The 15,000-nt window shown below is 55.9% G+C and overlaps 4 protein-coding genes across 4 annotated transcripts in view; 2 read left to right on the forward strand and 2 right to left on the reverse strand.

Annotated features, from left to right (window-relative positions):
• PTSG_01613 (uncharacterized protein) overlaps positions 1 to 4,480 on the reverse strand; it is a gene marked incomplete at both ends in the record, with an annotated part of 6,042 nt that extends 1,562 nt beyond the window's left edge. Inside the window, 3 exons of the mRNA XM_004997536.1 lie at positions 1 to 2,054; positions 2,369 to 2,392; positions 2,583 to 4,480. The exon at positions 1 to 2,054 is cut by the window's left edge and continues 1,562 nt beyond it. Of these exons, the coding sequence (XP_004997593.1) occupies positions 1 to 2,054; positions 2,369 to 2,392; positions 2,583 to 4,480 (3,976 nt within the window). The remainder of the gene's footprint in view (positions 2,055 to 2,368; positions 2,393 to 2,582) is intronic.
• Positions 4,481 to 4,954: 474 nt separating this feature from the next.
• PTSG_01614 (calmodulin) lies at positions 4,955 to 6,305 on the forward strand. Its single transcript, XM_004997537.1, has 3 exons — positions 4,955 to 5,192; positions 5,479 to 5,671; positions 5,890 to 6,305. The coding sequence occupies exons 1-3, from the start codon at positions 5,055 to 5,057 to the stop codon at positions 5,988 to 5,990; spliced, it is 432 nt and encodes a 143-aa protein (XP_004997594.1). The 5' UTR covers positions 4,955 to 5,054; the 3' UTR covers positions 5,991 to 6,305.
• Positions 6,306 to 6,356: 51 nt separating this feature from the next.
• PTSG_01615 (uncharacterized protein) lies at positions 6,357 to 13,059 on the reverse strand. Its single transcript, XM_004997538.1, has 11 exons — positions 12,575 to 13,059; positions 12,245 to 12,389; positions 12,023 to 12,087; positions 11,776 to 11,895; positions 11,514 to 11,578; positions 10,546 to 11,288; positions 9,251 to 10,214; positions 9,022 to 9,096; positions 7,948 to 8,742; positions 7,431 to 7,714; positions 6,357 to 7,132 (listed from the first exon to the last, which is right to left on the reverse strand). Exons 1-11 carry the CDS (start codon positions 12,796 to 12,798, stop codon positions 6,560 to 6,562), a joined length of 4,053 nt encoding a protein of 1,350 aa, XP_004997595.1. The 5' UTR covers positions 12,799 to 13,059; the 3' UTR covers positions 6,357 to 6,559.
• A 231-nt stretch (positions 13,060 to 13,290) lies between these two features.
• Positions 13,291 to 15,000, forward strand: part of PTSG_01616 (uncharacterized protein) — a gene marked incomplete at both ends in the record, with an annotated part of 2,486 nt that continues 776 nt past the window's right edge. Inside the window, 3 exons of the mRNA XM_004997539.1 lie at positions 13,291 to 13,353; positions 13,632 to 14,134; positions 14,393 to 14,898. Coding sequence (XP_004997596.1) covers positions 13,291 to 13,353; positions 13,632 to 14,134; positions 14,393 to 14,898 — 1,072 coding nt within the window. The remainder of the gene's footprint in view (positions 13,354 to 13,631; positions 14,135 to 14,392; positions 14,899 to 15,000) is intronic.

A 15,000-nucleotide genomic window follows, 5' to 3' on the forward strand; every position in this document is an offset into this window, starting at 1 on the left:
CAAATAGCTGCTTATCTCCCGCGGCGAAATCGCAACATGCCTCCAACATCTTTTCATGCACGCGGTCTGTCTCCGACGGGTGTATACTGTGCTTCCTGTCCCATGCCCGCTGTAACTTCACCAACCTCGGCTGAAGCTTTGCACAAACTGCGTGCAAAACACCTCGCAGGAACCACGTCCCCTTGATGTGTAACTCCGCCGCGCGCTTTTGAGCAGAGTGCAGTGCATCCGAGACGATGTCGTCCGAATAGCACTTGTGGCCTTCCAAGGCGCTCTCCACCACGGACTGTGCCAGCTCGTCAATCACCGTGCGGGCGTTCACTCCATCTGAAGGCGCTCGGCGGCGGAGAGCAAAGAAGGCCAAGAACGCTCCCCATTTCGATGGCTTGGGCTCACGCGTCTTGGCGTCCTTGGGGGCCTCGATGACCTGGTCAGCCCTGACGGAGGACTCATCGGCAGTCATCGCCTCAATTAGCTGCTTATCTCCCGCGGCGAAATCGCAACATGCGTTTTTCATCTTCTCACGCACGCAGTCCGCTACAGGAGGGTGCTGCTGGCGAATTTCATCCAGCCGCGGCTTGAACCACTTGTTGAACTCTTCGCGCACTTTCTCTTTGGAGCAGTCCTGGCCGCTGTACTTGGAGAACCGGGCCTTCAGCTCCTGCCGAAGCTGCTGCTGCATGGACTTCTCCTTCTTCTCGGACCCGAGATGCGTCCCCACCAAGGAGATGAGCAGCGCCTTCCAGTGTTTGTGTTGTTGGTCAACAAAGTCCTGCCAACGCAGCAGCTGGCTCGGCTGCCACTGCTCAAACTCAGTCAGAAACGTGCTCACATCTCCTGTGATTGACTGTTGCTTGTGGTACGCAGCCCCCTCGAGCTCACACCACCATTTCTCCGCCTGTTCCATAATCTGCACCTCTGTCAACTCCTCGTCATCCGACACGCTCTTCGCCAGCACCTGTGTCTCAATTCCTTCAAACGTCTCACGGAACACCTTGGCCAGCTTCTTTTGGTACAGGGTCACGCCCATGGTCATGCGCGCATACGCTTGCTTCTCCACGATGCTAACGAAGCTCACAGCGAAGTGGGCGGCGTCCAGGCAGTCCCACACCTTCGTGGTGAGCGCCTTGAAGTCTTGGAGGCTGCGCGCCTGCCATCTTGGCTGCTGAGTCACGCGGTCGTGGGTGTACAGGCGCAGCTGCAGAATGGCTGTGGCATATTCATCCTGCGGCTTGTCGTCAGGAGGATAGTCGCCAGTTTTCAGCTGTCCAATCACATGTACGTCGCTCTGCATCGGGTCCTCAAGTGAACACTTGAGGTCGCGTGTAAACAGTTGGGTGGAAGGGGGCGGGTCATTCTTGTCTTCGTGCCTGCTCTGCTCAGGGCCGTCGCTGCTACCACCTTTCTCAATGGCCTTGAGCTCAGCGAAAAGGTACTTGTCGCCGTTCAACACCTTGTCCTCCGCCTCTTGCAGCGACGTTTGCAGGGATTCCGTCTGCGCAGTCATCCTGTCCTTGTTGGCGCTGTCCATCTTGTTGTACACAAAGACCACCTTGGTGGAGAGCTGGCCACCCTTAGCCTCGGCCATCTTGGAGTCACGGTACGCGTCCAGCACAATCGGCAGAAGCTCACGCACAACGCGATCATTCTCGGATGGAATCACCACTGTGGTCGTGTCAGCGAGCAGGAAGGCGATGAGCGCAAACACGCCGTCACGGCGGTTGCTCTTCTCCATGTGCGTGAACTCGGGAGCGCGCACGCCCTCCGTGTCCAGCAGCAGCACGTAGTCGTACTCTTCCCGGCCCTTGCAGGGGATGAGCTGCATGTTCACGCCAATGGTGCAGCGCCCAACGCTAGCCTTGAGCCGCGTGCCGTACATGTGGTTGGCGGTGGTGGACTTGCCGCTGCTCTGCGGGCCAAACATGCTGTGCACCATCACTCGCGGCTTCACATCATGAGTGTAGCCGCCTGGCTGCTGCTGTTGCTGGCATTGTGCTTTGAGCATCTCTGTGACGGGACTGTGGTCGAGGTGTGTCGGTGGCTTGTTCTGTGTACTGATGTGAAGTAAACCAGGGAACAAAAGAACTGAACAAGGCACAGACAATCACGTGAGATAAGCGACAACAGGGTGCAGGGCAACACACACGTGCTAGCAGGCAACAAGAGGGGTGCTTGTGGTTAAGCAAGGGGGAAAACAAGAGACAAGGGCAACAGACGTAACACAGCATGCAGGCATGTGTCGTGCCGTCATCTTAGTTGATGACGGTACCGTGCCAAGGGCTCGGGATCGCCGCCGAGAGGCAAGCAGTTCCGAGGCACTGGGCACGGCGTGACACGACACAGGCAAACGCTACTATACGACACTCACGAGTTAAACATGACGTCAATCAGGCTAAACATGACATCAAACATTAGGAGAACAAAGAACATGCAAGGCAGTACGGTGCCGCGAAGGGCAAGGAAGGGAAAACAATGGGACACAGCGGGGCAAGGTGCAGGGAACGGGGAGACCGAGAGAGAGAGAGAGAGAGAGAGAGAGAGAGAGAGAGAGAGAGAGCGGCAGGGGGAGGCAGGCGAGCGACGTTACAATCTCATCGAGCTGACCCAGCACAGCACCAACCCAGACCTCGTTGGCGCCCAGCGCATCGCCATCAAACAGCTCCAGTGGGTAGCCGTCCAGGATGTGCTGTGCGGCCAGCTTGGGCAGGTCGACTTCACAGTCTACAGCCGCGTAGATGTGGCCAATCTCGCGCCAAATGTGGTCGAGGGTGACGTTGTAGTCGTTGATGCTGGCGTTGGCGTCCAAGTACTGTTTGCGAAGCTCTTCATTGTCGGGGTTCTTGTTGGACGCTTTCTTGAGCCTGGCCACCTCCTCTTCCAGGCGCTGGAGTTGCTGGGAGCTCTTCAAGGCAAGGGCGTGCTGGAGCATGTGGAAGCCCACAACACGGTCCTTGGCTCGTGGCTGGCTGGCAATTTGAATGACCCGCTGCACGAGCGGAACGCCAAGCTGATAGTGGGCATTTTCGCCCCGGTAGTCCCTCTGCTGTTGTATGTCCTGATCGAACATGTCGTCTTCATCCTTCTTAGCCCGCTTTTGCACGTTGCTTCGACTGTTCTTGGACTCGGAGGCGTCGCGCTCGCGCTTGAAGCTCTCCTGCAGCACGAACGTTTTGCCACGTACTTGGGAAAAGTCATGCTCGACCACGGGTAGGACAGCAAATGGTGGCAGCCGCGGAAAGAGCTCGGTGTTCTTTCGGCACAGGTCGAACAGCGTGAGGCGGGCACGAGTGTCTGTACTAGGGCTGCTTCCGCTTGTTCCACTGCTGCCAGTGGATGCCGTGGAGGAGTCCATGGGCTGCAGGCCAAACTCCTCCTGAAGTTTGGCTGTTGCCTTCACCAGTCGCTTCACCATCTTCTCGTTTGTCTTGGGATCGCGGAGTTGGCCACACACGACGTGGTGGTTGTCGTCCTTCTTGCTCTTGGGCGCATCATGCGCGTCAGCCTTTGGATGCCAGGCAAAGCAGCGCTTCTTGTCAAGGCTTGCGTTGAAGATGGGCTCATCCTTGGCTTTGCCAGGCGTGCCCGGGTGCTCGAGGATGACGACATCGACAAAATCGCGCAGAAAGCCAGGCCACAGGTCCTCGTAGTCGCCAATCACGTGTAGCACAAGGCACGGGTGCGTTGTTGGCCGCGTGCCAAGCTCCTTGGCGGGCTCCTTGAGGTAGCCGACGCCAACCTCCATCAAGGAAGGGTGCTTGGTGACGGTGAAGTCCGTTCTCTTGTCTTTCTCGTGCAGGGAGTCGATGTGGAAGAGGTCCTTGAGCAGCTGCGGGGTGGACGTGGTGGCCGCGCCGTACTTGGACATGACCACGACGCGCAGGCACCCCTTGTCCGTGTAGGTGTTGACGGTGGGTGGGGTGGTCTTGGTCTCGAGGTTGGCAAACTGCAGCGCGCTGACGTGGTGCTTGTACTTGTCATCGGCGTGCTTCGGCGACAGCTGTTGTGCCCAGATGGGAACGGCCATGTGGCGGGCCAGCAGCTTCTCCACAAACACGCCGCGCGCCACATCGTTTGGAAGATTGTGTAGGTGCTGCAGCGTCGCATCACACAGGGAGAGGACCTGGGGCAGTGGTGGCAGCTTTTCGTCCATTGGCTTGGGTGAATCGGCGGCGGGCTTGTCCTTGGCCTTCTTCTCGCTGCCCTTGTCATTGCTGTCGTCGTCGTCGTCACTGCTGCTGTCGCTGTCGGAGTCATCGCTGTCTTGGGCCATGGCGTCATCCACCATGGCCTTGAGCGCGGGTGGAAGAGATGGCTCGAAGCCGCGGTGGACCTGGTAGCCCACGTACGTTGGGAGGTCCTGCTCGGCGACAGCAGTGTCCATGTCCGTGGCCGGGATAGGCTGTTCAAGAACGTGGTGGTCGCGGTCACGGGTGGCAGGTGTCCGCATGGCCGTCACGAATTGCTTCTTGGGTGCGCTCATGATGGCGGGAGTCGATCGATCGTCCTCTGGTGGTTGTGTTTGCAGAGGCGCGGTGTGCTGAGGTGGCGCTTGTTGCGGACAGATGCGTCGATTGGAAAGTGGCACTGGCTGGCACCAACACAATCACAACACAGAAGAACAACAAAGAGAGCAGAAGCAATCCGCTGGATGTGGGCTTGTGCTGATGATGCGAAGGTGAGCACACAGACAACGAACGAAGAAAACACCAAGCGCACATCGTTTTCAAACCTAGTAGAACAAAACGAGCAAGCCAAGAAGCAAGCCAAGCGGCACCAGTGCACGACTGATTGGCGTGTGAATCGATGGCTGGCGTGGGACTTCCTTTCAACAACGAAGACAAACAAAGAACGGCAGACAAAGAACATGATGACCGATCGGCGAGTTGACGTTTGGTCGGCTGGGACTTCCTTTCGTTCGTGTCCCGCCACAAAACAGCACTTCCTTGCCTGCAAGCAGCCGTAGATGATTCGATGAAAATGTCCATAACTTTCCACAAACCAAACAACCAGCCACCAACAACCACTACTGTTGTTGTCTCGTATCACCATCCATCATGTCGTCGTCGTCTGCGTTGGCGGACGCGAACGAGGTGTTCTTGGTGTACTCCAAGGAGCCAGGAAGCATGCACGTCGAGAATATTGGCTCGGCACTGCGTGCCCTAGGCTTCAACCCAAGCGACGTCGACGTGCAGGTGTGTTTGTGTGTGTTTGTGTTTGAGTGTGTGTGTTTGCGCTTGTGTTTGTTTGTGTGTTTGTGTTTGTTTGTGTGTTTGTTTGTGTGCTTGTGTGCGTATGTGTGTTTGTGTGTTTGTGTGCTTGTGTGTTTGTGTTTGCACTTGTGTTTACATGTGTATTTGTGTTTTCATGCCTGCTTCGGTGCTTGTTGTTCACACATGCTGCTTATATGACTGTCTTCTTCGTGCGTGCGACCCACATCCACCGTGACAACAAACAAAACACGCGCCTCGCCACGTGCAGGGGTATATCACGGAGGCAGATTACGATGGATCTGGCACGATTGATCTTAGCACATTTCGCGACATTGTACAACAGCAAGAGGAGAAGCCAAAGGCAACGCAGGAGGAGTTGGAGAAGGCCTTTGTTGTCTTTGACAAGGACGGCAAGGGATCCATCCCCACGGAGGAGCTCAGATACATGATCACAAAACTCGGTGAGGGTTTGCAAGTGTGAAACAGAAGGTCATGCACCATCGTTTATTTGTTCGATGCGCGCATTCGCACACAGACTTACACACACACACACACACACACACACACACACACACACAGACGCACACACACACACACACACACACACCACACACACACACACACACACACACACACACACACACTCACTGTCTCACTTCCTTGCATGCAATCTCACCAGGTGAGGCGCTTACGGAGGAAGAATGCACTGAGATGATCAAGCAAGTGGATGCTGATGGCAGCGGCACCATCGAACTGCACGAGTTTGCCGCCATGATGTAGGAACTGCGTGCAGTGTTCTCTTTTGTGTGTGTGTGTGAGTGTGTGAGTGTGTGTGTGTGTGTGTGTGTATTTGTGTGTGTGTGGTGGGTGGGGGGGTTGACTGCATTTCATTGTGACTCTTGTTGGTGTTTGGTGCATTTGTCAAACCTATCTCCACACCACAACCCCCCCCTCCTTTCTCTATCTCTGTCTGTCTGTTACATCCCCACACGGTCATGTTTTTCGCCTGGTTGATTCACGCTCGTGTGCGCACGAGAGTTATATTGTGGATGGCGCATTCATCTGTTCATTCATTGCGATAAACGAGAGTAACATAACAGCAGCAGTATGCACACATTGCACACAGTGCACACGATGCACAGGTAACGCGGGCAGAGATGGGAGACACCACAACAATGTGGCAGGCACAAGAACCATGCAACATATACAAATTGTCAAGAAAACGGCCGACCAACCAGTGTCAGAGTCTCAAGTGCTTTGTACAGACAGACAGACACACACACACACACACATACACACACACAATACGCGCAAACACAGCCACAACCACACACAAACACAAACGCAGACTACTTGAAAATGTTGTCCATGAGAGATCTGCCGCGTGACTCTTCCAGAGTTTCATAGTTGGCGTCTGTAAACCCATCTGGCTGCTCGTACTCGGCTTGGGGTGGCTGGCCGCTGCCGGTCAAGGTGTCGCCTTCAACCACCTCCAGATACTCCGAATTTGTCACAGGCTGCTCGTACAAGTCGTCATCACCATCTGTGGTGCTGCTGCTGCTGTTGTTGTTGTTGTTGTTGTGGGTGGTGCTGTCGAGGATTGGCGGGGACATGAGCGTGCCGTACTCCACCTGCATGCCAAAGGGACTCTCGACATAGGTTGACTCCAGCTGGCGTTGCACAGCCTTTGTGTTGCTGCTCTGCTTCTGTGGCAGGCCCTTGGTCGATGTCACGGGCGCCTCATAAAACCGGTCCCCGCCCTGCTGACCGCCGGTTGGTGCGCCAAATGGGAACGCCGCCTCCGCGTACACCCCTTGCTGGTCTGCCCGATCCGGCTCCACGTAACCAGAGGTCAGCAACGCGCTGCCTCGCTCAGGCTCATACACTGGGTTCTGTATCGTGTGCACGGTGTTGTCCGGTGCCTGCATGCAAGCACACAATACCAAGAACAACACACAATTGCGGTGATGAGAAAGGTGAAGAGAGACGGAGGAACAAAACATACACTTGACATGAAGAAGTGCATGCACACACAGAACAGACATATGTGCACCAAGAGCACACGGGTACTTTACACACACACACACACACACACACACACACACACACTACCACCAAAAACACCCACCCGCCCACACACACACACACACACACACACACACACACACACACACACACACACACACACACACACGCACACACGCACACACGCACACACACCTGTACGCTGTGCTTCTTCTTTCGTTTCTTGTTGTTGGAGGGGGCGCCATCGTCGTTGGCGTTGCGGCGTTTGCGGATAACAACAACAGCGATGACGGCACCCACGACGAGTGCTGCAGCACACGCACCAATGATGGTGATCTGGGAAGACGCCAGCCCAGACTGCGAAGGTGCCGGTGTGCCCGCTGTGTTGGTCGTGGAGCTACCCGTGGTCGTCATGTTGGGCGCAGTCGTTGTGGCAGGACCGGCCTGAATCGGCAGCCGTGAAAGCGACAACGTGACGCCTGACAATCGGGTTGGAGTTGGAGGTGGAGTCGAAACCAAAGCCAAAACAAGAGCAGAGGATAAAAGGCAACGTGAGCGTCCACCAGGAACCACAAACACGTGCAGGGCAGACACCCACACATGCATGCATGCATACATGCAAATACAAACGCGCACAGGCAATGATACAAAGCTACACAGACACACACACACACACACAGACAGATACGCACACACAGAGACAGATACACACCTTGCACGGAAAATGAGTCAAACTGCAACAGCGCCAGCACATCCTCAGGAGGCAGCCAGGCGAATGTGCTGTTGTCCCAAAACACCATGAGTATGGTGACTGCGACCAGGTCTGCCTGCGCCCTGCGTGTGCGCTGGTCACCACCCGTGCCTTCGTCACTGCCGTTCGATTCGGTATCTGCACCGCCGTTGGACAGCGCATTGCCGCCGCTTCCGTTGCCGTCTTGGATCAGCCCACCCTCGGGCTCATCCACAACCACGACGGTCACGTCCTGCCCAGCCAGCATCTCGCTCAAGAGCGTCTGCACACCAATCACAAACGCGTCAGTGGCAAGGCCCGCAGTCACGTTCGCCTTGCTTACAAGCACGTCCTGCTGTGTGTACACAAACGCGCTCTCGTCGTCCGCTGGGATGGCAACGGTCACCAGCGCGTGCGCCGTGTTGCCGCTGCCATCAGCCGCACTGGCGTACACAGCGTGGGTGCCTGGCGGGAGGGTTTCCACTGCTGGGGTGACGCTTGTCGACTGCAGATCAAAGTCCGCAAAGGAGAAGAGCTGTCGCCGTCCGGATCGCAACGCGGGGAGCTCGGACAAGGGTACGACGTACAGGCTTGGCACGCTCGTGGCGATGCTTGGTGGCGTGGTGTCCTGGATGACGAAGGGGACCAGCACTTCCACCCTGTTGCCGGCTGCATCTGTCGCCACGACCATGGCTGATTGGGACCCCGTGCGTCGAACATCAAGGCCTTCCACTGAGAAAGGCAGCTCGCCGTCCACGGCATCCGTCGCACGGATGCCTGAAGAGCAAGTCATGCGAGTGTGTGTGTGTGTGTGTGCGTGTGCGGGTGTGTGTGTGAGGGTGTGTGTGTGAGGGTGTGTGTTAAAGTGAGTAAGTGGGTGTGAGTGAGTTTTGTGTGTGTGTGTGTGTGTGTATGTGTGCATGCGTGAGTGAATGTGCGTACAGGTTCATTGCGTGTGTGTGAAAGTGTCAAAACACCTTACGCAACACCAGCGCGAACAACGCATATGTACACAACACGACGCATACACACGCACGCACACAAACAAAGGAGTACCTTCTCCGTTGTAGTTTGTCCCAAGCTCAACAATGATGGGAGTAGAGTCTGTGACAATCACAGGCTTTGTGATATCTGACGTGCAGGGAAGAGAGGCAAGGAGAAGCACAACGAATGTGAGCTGTTGCAGTATCCCCCCCTCACACACACACACACACACACACACACACACACACACACACACACACACACACACACACACACACACAAAGACACATTCATCACGCACCTTCGCAGAGGGTGTTCACGTTGTGTTGGCATGTCCTGGTCTCAGTAAAGCCAACGGGGCACACGGAGCACAGGTTGCACTCTGTATCCGACGTCAGGGTGCAGGGCGTGCCGATGTATTCATTGTCGCGGCACTGGCTGCACTCGACGCAGACGCGATTGGTCGTCGCTGTTGGCGGCAAGAGTTCAAACTCACTATCAGGGTCACAAAACAGCAGGCCGACGCACTTCCGGTCTGAGGTGGGCGTGGGCGGAAGCAGCTCAAACGATTCACCAGATGTGCACGTCGACAGTGACAGGCACACGGTGTCCGCCACAGGACTGCCCTCCAGCCTGCATTCAGCAAACTGGTACGCTGTGTCGGGGTCACACACCGTGCAGTTGGTACATGTTGGGTTGGCACAGTCCCCGCCAGTGAGGTACTTGTCGGGTGGGCACACGTCTCCGGAGCATCTGAGGCACTCGCGGTCCGTGGAGATGGTGCAGGGAGCTGTCTCCAGTTCGCCGAACCCACACCTGACGCAAGTTGTGCAAATGGCGTCGACACCATCACACGTCGCAAACTGGCCATCGTCGCAGTCCGCCTCGTTGCAATTCAGGCACAGAATGTCGGATGTTGGCGTGCACTCCGCAGCAATGAACTCCGATGTGTCACATGACGGTGTGCATTCCTCGCATTCAATGTCGTGCGTGCCGCCACAGAGGGTGGAAGCGAAACTGCCAGGCAGACATTCTGTCGCGGAGCACCCCATGCACTGGCGGTCGCTGGAGAATGTCGCAGGCGCAACCTCATACTCCCCTGGAAGGCACTCTGTCCACGCGATGCAGTCGGTCGTGCTGATGGCATGGTCGGCATAGCCTGAGCTGCAACGTGCGCACTCGCGGTTCGTGGTGGATGTCGGAGCAGCCGTCTCCACCTCCGTGGACGAGCAGACAAGCGTGTCAATGCACTCCTCCTGGTTTTCCTGCAGGCGTGCATTCGGGCAGCGAAGGTGGTGAGGTAGAGAAAGGGGGGGGGGAGAGACGGGCGTGAACTGGGGGTTCAGTAGTGGCACCAGGCATAAACACACAACTGTCACAACCAGACACATGAGTCAGTACAACAGACAGACAGACAGACAGACAGACAGACATACATACATACACAGACACATCACTCACAGACAGACAGACAGACAGACAGACAGACAGACACGAGACAGATACACACGAGACAGGTACACACACACGCGCACACACACGCACGCGCATCCCCTCCCCCTCCCCACACACACGCAAACGTTCACCACCGCGCACCTCGGTCGAGTATTGAAATGGTGGCATGCAACTGCCACATTGGACATTCGACGAAGGAGTGGCAGCAACCTCAATGTACGTTCCCGCAGGACACGTGCTCACAGGTGTGCACTTTTCCGCAAAGATGCTTGGGTTGTCTTGGAACTTGCCATCCGTGCAAGTGCAGCACTCGTTGTCCTTGAAAGCGTTGCCGGCATCGCATATAAAGCGGCCCAGGCCACAGGTCGTGTGATCTTCGCACGGCGTGTTGGATGACACGCTGCACTCGCCCGTTGCATATTGGCCATCGGGGCACACTCTGCAAACCTGGCAACCGTCCTGGTTGATGTCAACAGAGAACTTGCCCTCTTCGCAAGCGGTGCACGTGCGCGGTTGCTCGGGAGTGCACGATTGCACCACGTGCTCCCCAATGGCACAGTCAGTGCATGGGCTGCAGACGGACTGTGTCGTTTCACTGCAGTCGCCGCTGAGGAAGAAGCCTGTGTCACACTGCTCCGACACCTGGCACACCGCAAACTCAAAGTCGCGCTGCACGGGGCCCGTCAGGTCATCCACGTAGCACGATATGTGCAGGTCGCCCTCAAACAGGGTGCTCGGCGTAAAGGATGGATCACTGCCTATGTACTCGTCACCCCGGAACACAATGGTCGGTTGCAAACCATCAGCCGAGCACGTGTACGTCGACATCGTGCCCACTTCTGGTGGGTGATCGTATGTCACCTGAATACGACTTGCATCAAAAGCTACAAGCGTGCATTGAGCGTGTGTGTGTGTGAATGAGAGAGTGTGCGAGTGAGTGTGAATGAGAGTGAGAGAGAGAGAGAGAGAGAGAGAGAGAGAGAGAGAGAGAGAGAGAGAGAGAGAGAGAGAGAGAGAGAGTGTGTGTGTGTGTGTGTGCGTGTGCGTTGCTGTGATGTGGACAAAGGAACCGATATCTCTCGCAGTCGTGTGGCAGGTCATCAGCTTACGGCAGTGTCTGGCTGTGAGGGCAACTCCATTCTTGCAGCTCAGTGCACACGTCTCGATCTTCCACCTGTACAGAATCATGGTGCAGAAGCAAGGCAAATGTCATGCACACCCACACACCCACACACACACACACACACACAGGCGTGAGTGCAGAAAAGAACAAGGAAGCAGAACAAGGAAGCAGAGCAGTCCATCCACATCGCAACGATCAACAACACCGACGCTCGTGGCGCAAAAGTCAGGGTGTATCGTGCTACGAACCGTCTGTCCATGGTTGCGCCATCATACTGTGACTCCAACTTGATGATGTAGCGGTCGCTTGCTGCTTCAAAGCTGACCGTGCCTCCGACTGTGTTCAGGAAGTTGCCGTTGTTCTCGGTCCTGCATACCAGCGGCACCACAACGCATGCCGCAGGTGAGTGAAGCTTCAGTTTGATTTTGTTGGCAAAGCAAACAAGTACACGACTTTGAGGCAAGGCCAGAGGTTGCACGAGCTGAGCTGTCTCACCTGCAGTTCTTCATGTTGTAAATGTTGCTGTCGATGATGGCGCACATGACAAAAAATTGGCGATCCTGGCATGCGAAAGCGAGAGGGAGGGACAAACGCGCGCACGCACGCACGAACACATATGAGTGGATGACAGACAGGCTGATCAGGGAGGGTTTAGCCACTAGGGCGCTTGCTTGCTGTGCGCATAAAGAAGAGAAGCGAGTGTTTGGGGGCCCTTACCCGCGCCGGGCCGTTGTATTGGGAGGTCACCGACACCATGGGGCCGTCATCACAGAGTTGGTTTACGGTGTCTCGAGGGTTTGATGGTTGCCTGGGCATCACCGAAGCATCGACGACGGCATGCGTGTCACATTTGAAGGCGTATCTATACCGTCGTGCAAGTGCGGGCGTGATTGAGTGGTGAACACGTGGCTGTCACACACACACACACACATCAAAAACACAAACAGATACGTATCCACGCCCAACTTCCCCAACACACACACACAGACAGACAGACAGACACACAAACACACAAACACACACACACACACACACACACATACACACCTGCGATCACCGTTGACGCCAACTGGTTCGGCGTAGAAACCAACAAGGATGGAGTTTTGAGGGCAGGTGAAGTCGAAACTGCCAAATTCTGTGTTTTCATAGTCTGTAAAGCCTTGTGGGGGCTCACTCGCCACTTCCAGGATCAGCAGCTGTGCCACAAGCACCACCACCACCACCATCCAGACGAAGCACGGCCTCAGCTGGGCCAGTGACGGAGAAGACATGGCGTGTGTGTGTGTGTGTGTGTGTGCGTTTTCGAATGGTTTCGGTTCCAGGGTTTCTGTCGTGTGAATGGGTCAGTGAAGGAAAAATGACGCCTTTCAGGGCCTGGTGTCTCGGCCTTCACGGACACCAGTCTGTCAGTGAGACGGCAAGGAGGACCTGCGACCTCGTGTTGTTGTTTTTGTTGTTGTTGCTGTTGCTGATGCGGTGAGGCAGTGGGAGGACACACACACGATGGGTGTGGCATGGATTTGGAAGCTGAGGGGGAAAAAGGAGGAGCGATGCATGCATGCGACAAAACAAAGCAAACAACAAGCAAACAACAACCCTGCCTTGCTTGCAAGCAGAATGCAGAAAAGTGTTTGATATCTTCGCAGAATTGGATTGTGTTTGAATTTGTGCTGTCGGGTTGCATAGTCCTCACGACAGACGACAGACAAAGGTAGACAAGAACGTTGTCGTTGGCAGTTGTGGCTTGTGTTCGGGGAAGGAAGATGAAGATGAAGATGAAGCGATCAAACGAGCTGCACCTGATCCGCGCCATCTACTTTGTGCAGGTCTGTACGAGCGTGCACGTGTGCGTGAGGTTGTGTGAAGTTGTGTGAAGTTGTGTGAAGTTGTGTGAAGTTGTGTGAAGTTGTGGGTGCATGCACGCACAGTTGTCTTTTTTGTCTTGCAATGGCAATCAACACAGCACTCACTTGCACACACACACACACACACACACACACACACACACACACACACACACACACACACACACACACATACACACACACACACACACACACACACACACACACACACACACACACACAAATCGTTTCGTGTGCAGTGCTTGGTGGGATGCTGTGTGAGCAACTTCTTGGTGCTGTACTTGTCGTACAGGCACTTGGATTCACATGAGGTCGGGATCATCATCGGAACCGTGTACCCATTCTCCCAAATGATCGGACAACCTGTGTGGTCCAGCATCGCAGATTGTACGGGCCGCCACAAGGCCTGCATGCTCTGGTCCCTTGTGACGGGGTCGGCGGTCATTTTCTGTGCGCTCTACATGGCCACCTTTGCCAAGATCGCCCTGGTCATCGGTGCAGGCGCGCTGCTCACTGCGGGCGTCAACCCTCTCCTGGACAACACCACGCTCGTCTCCCTGGAGTACCACGGCGTGCCGCTCAGCAACTACGGCCGCTTTCGTGTCTATGGCGCCGTGGGCTGGGGCGTATCCGCGCTGGGCCTGGGCCCCTTGATTGACCGCTTCGGCGTTCCCGTCATCTTCTACGCCTTTGCCGTCTCCAGCGTGCTGTACGTCGCCCTCATCGCCATCCTCCCCTTCAGGTACAACCGCAACACCAGCGCCACGACCAAGGAGAGCGACAACAACAACAACAACAACAACAACAACAACAACAACAACAACAACAACAACAACAACAACAACAACAACAACAACAACAACAACAACAACAACAACAGCGACGACAGCGGCAGTGGGAGCGTCGGACATGATGGCCATGGTGGTGGCCGTCGGCGCGATGATAGCCAACCTGGCAGGCGCCTAGGCGGTGGCGGCAACAACAGCAACAACGGCGGTAGCGGCGGGGCCGCTGCGCTGTCATACGGAAGCATCCAGTGTGCGGATGATGGCGCAGACAGTGGCAACCAGCAGCCACCAGCACCAACAGCGTATTGGATGGACGGTGCGGGAGACGAGCAGGCCAAGTTGCTGCCACCATCCACGACCACCGCCTCCAACCCACCCTGCGGAGCCGCAGATGTGGCGTCGCGTGGGTACCTTCGCACGCTGCTGGGCCAGCGGTACACGCTGCTGTTCTTCTTCATGGTGGTCAGCATGGGCATTGGCAAGGGCGTCATCGACGCGTTTCTGTTTCTCTATCTGCAAGAGCTTGATGCGCCGGCAACACTCATGGGCCTCACGCTGGCCGTCACCACTGTGTCTGAGATACCGTTCTTCTTCTTCAGCGGGGAGCTCATTGCCAAGTGTGGTGCCATCTACACGGTCTCCCTTGCCCTGTGCGCATACGCTGCCCGCCTCCTCTACTACTCCCAGCTCACACGCGCATGGCTCGTTCTCCCCATCGGTGACAGAAGACATGCGTTTATGTGTGTCATGTGTGTGCGTGTGTGTGTGTGTGCGTGTGTGTTTTGTTTGTGCGTTTGTGTATGCATGTTGTGTGAACGCG

This window comes from Salpingoeca rosetta (assembly GCF_000188695.1).
Source record: "Salpingoeca rosetta unplaced genomic scaffold supercont1.3, whole genome shotgun sequence".
Lineage (NCBI taxonomy): Eukaryota > Choanoflagellata > Craspedida > Salpingoecidae > Salpingoeca > Salpingoeca rosetta.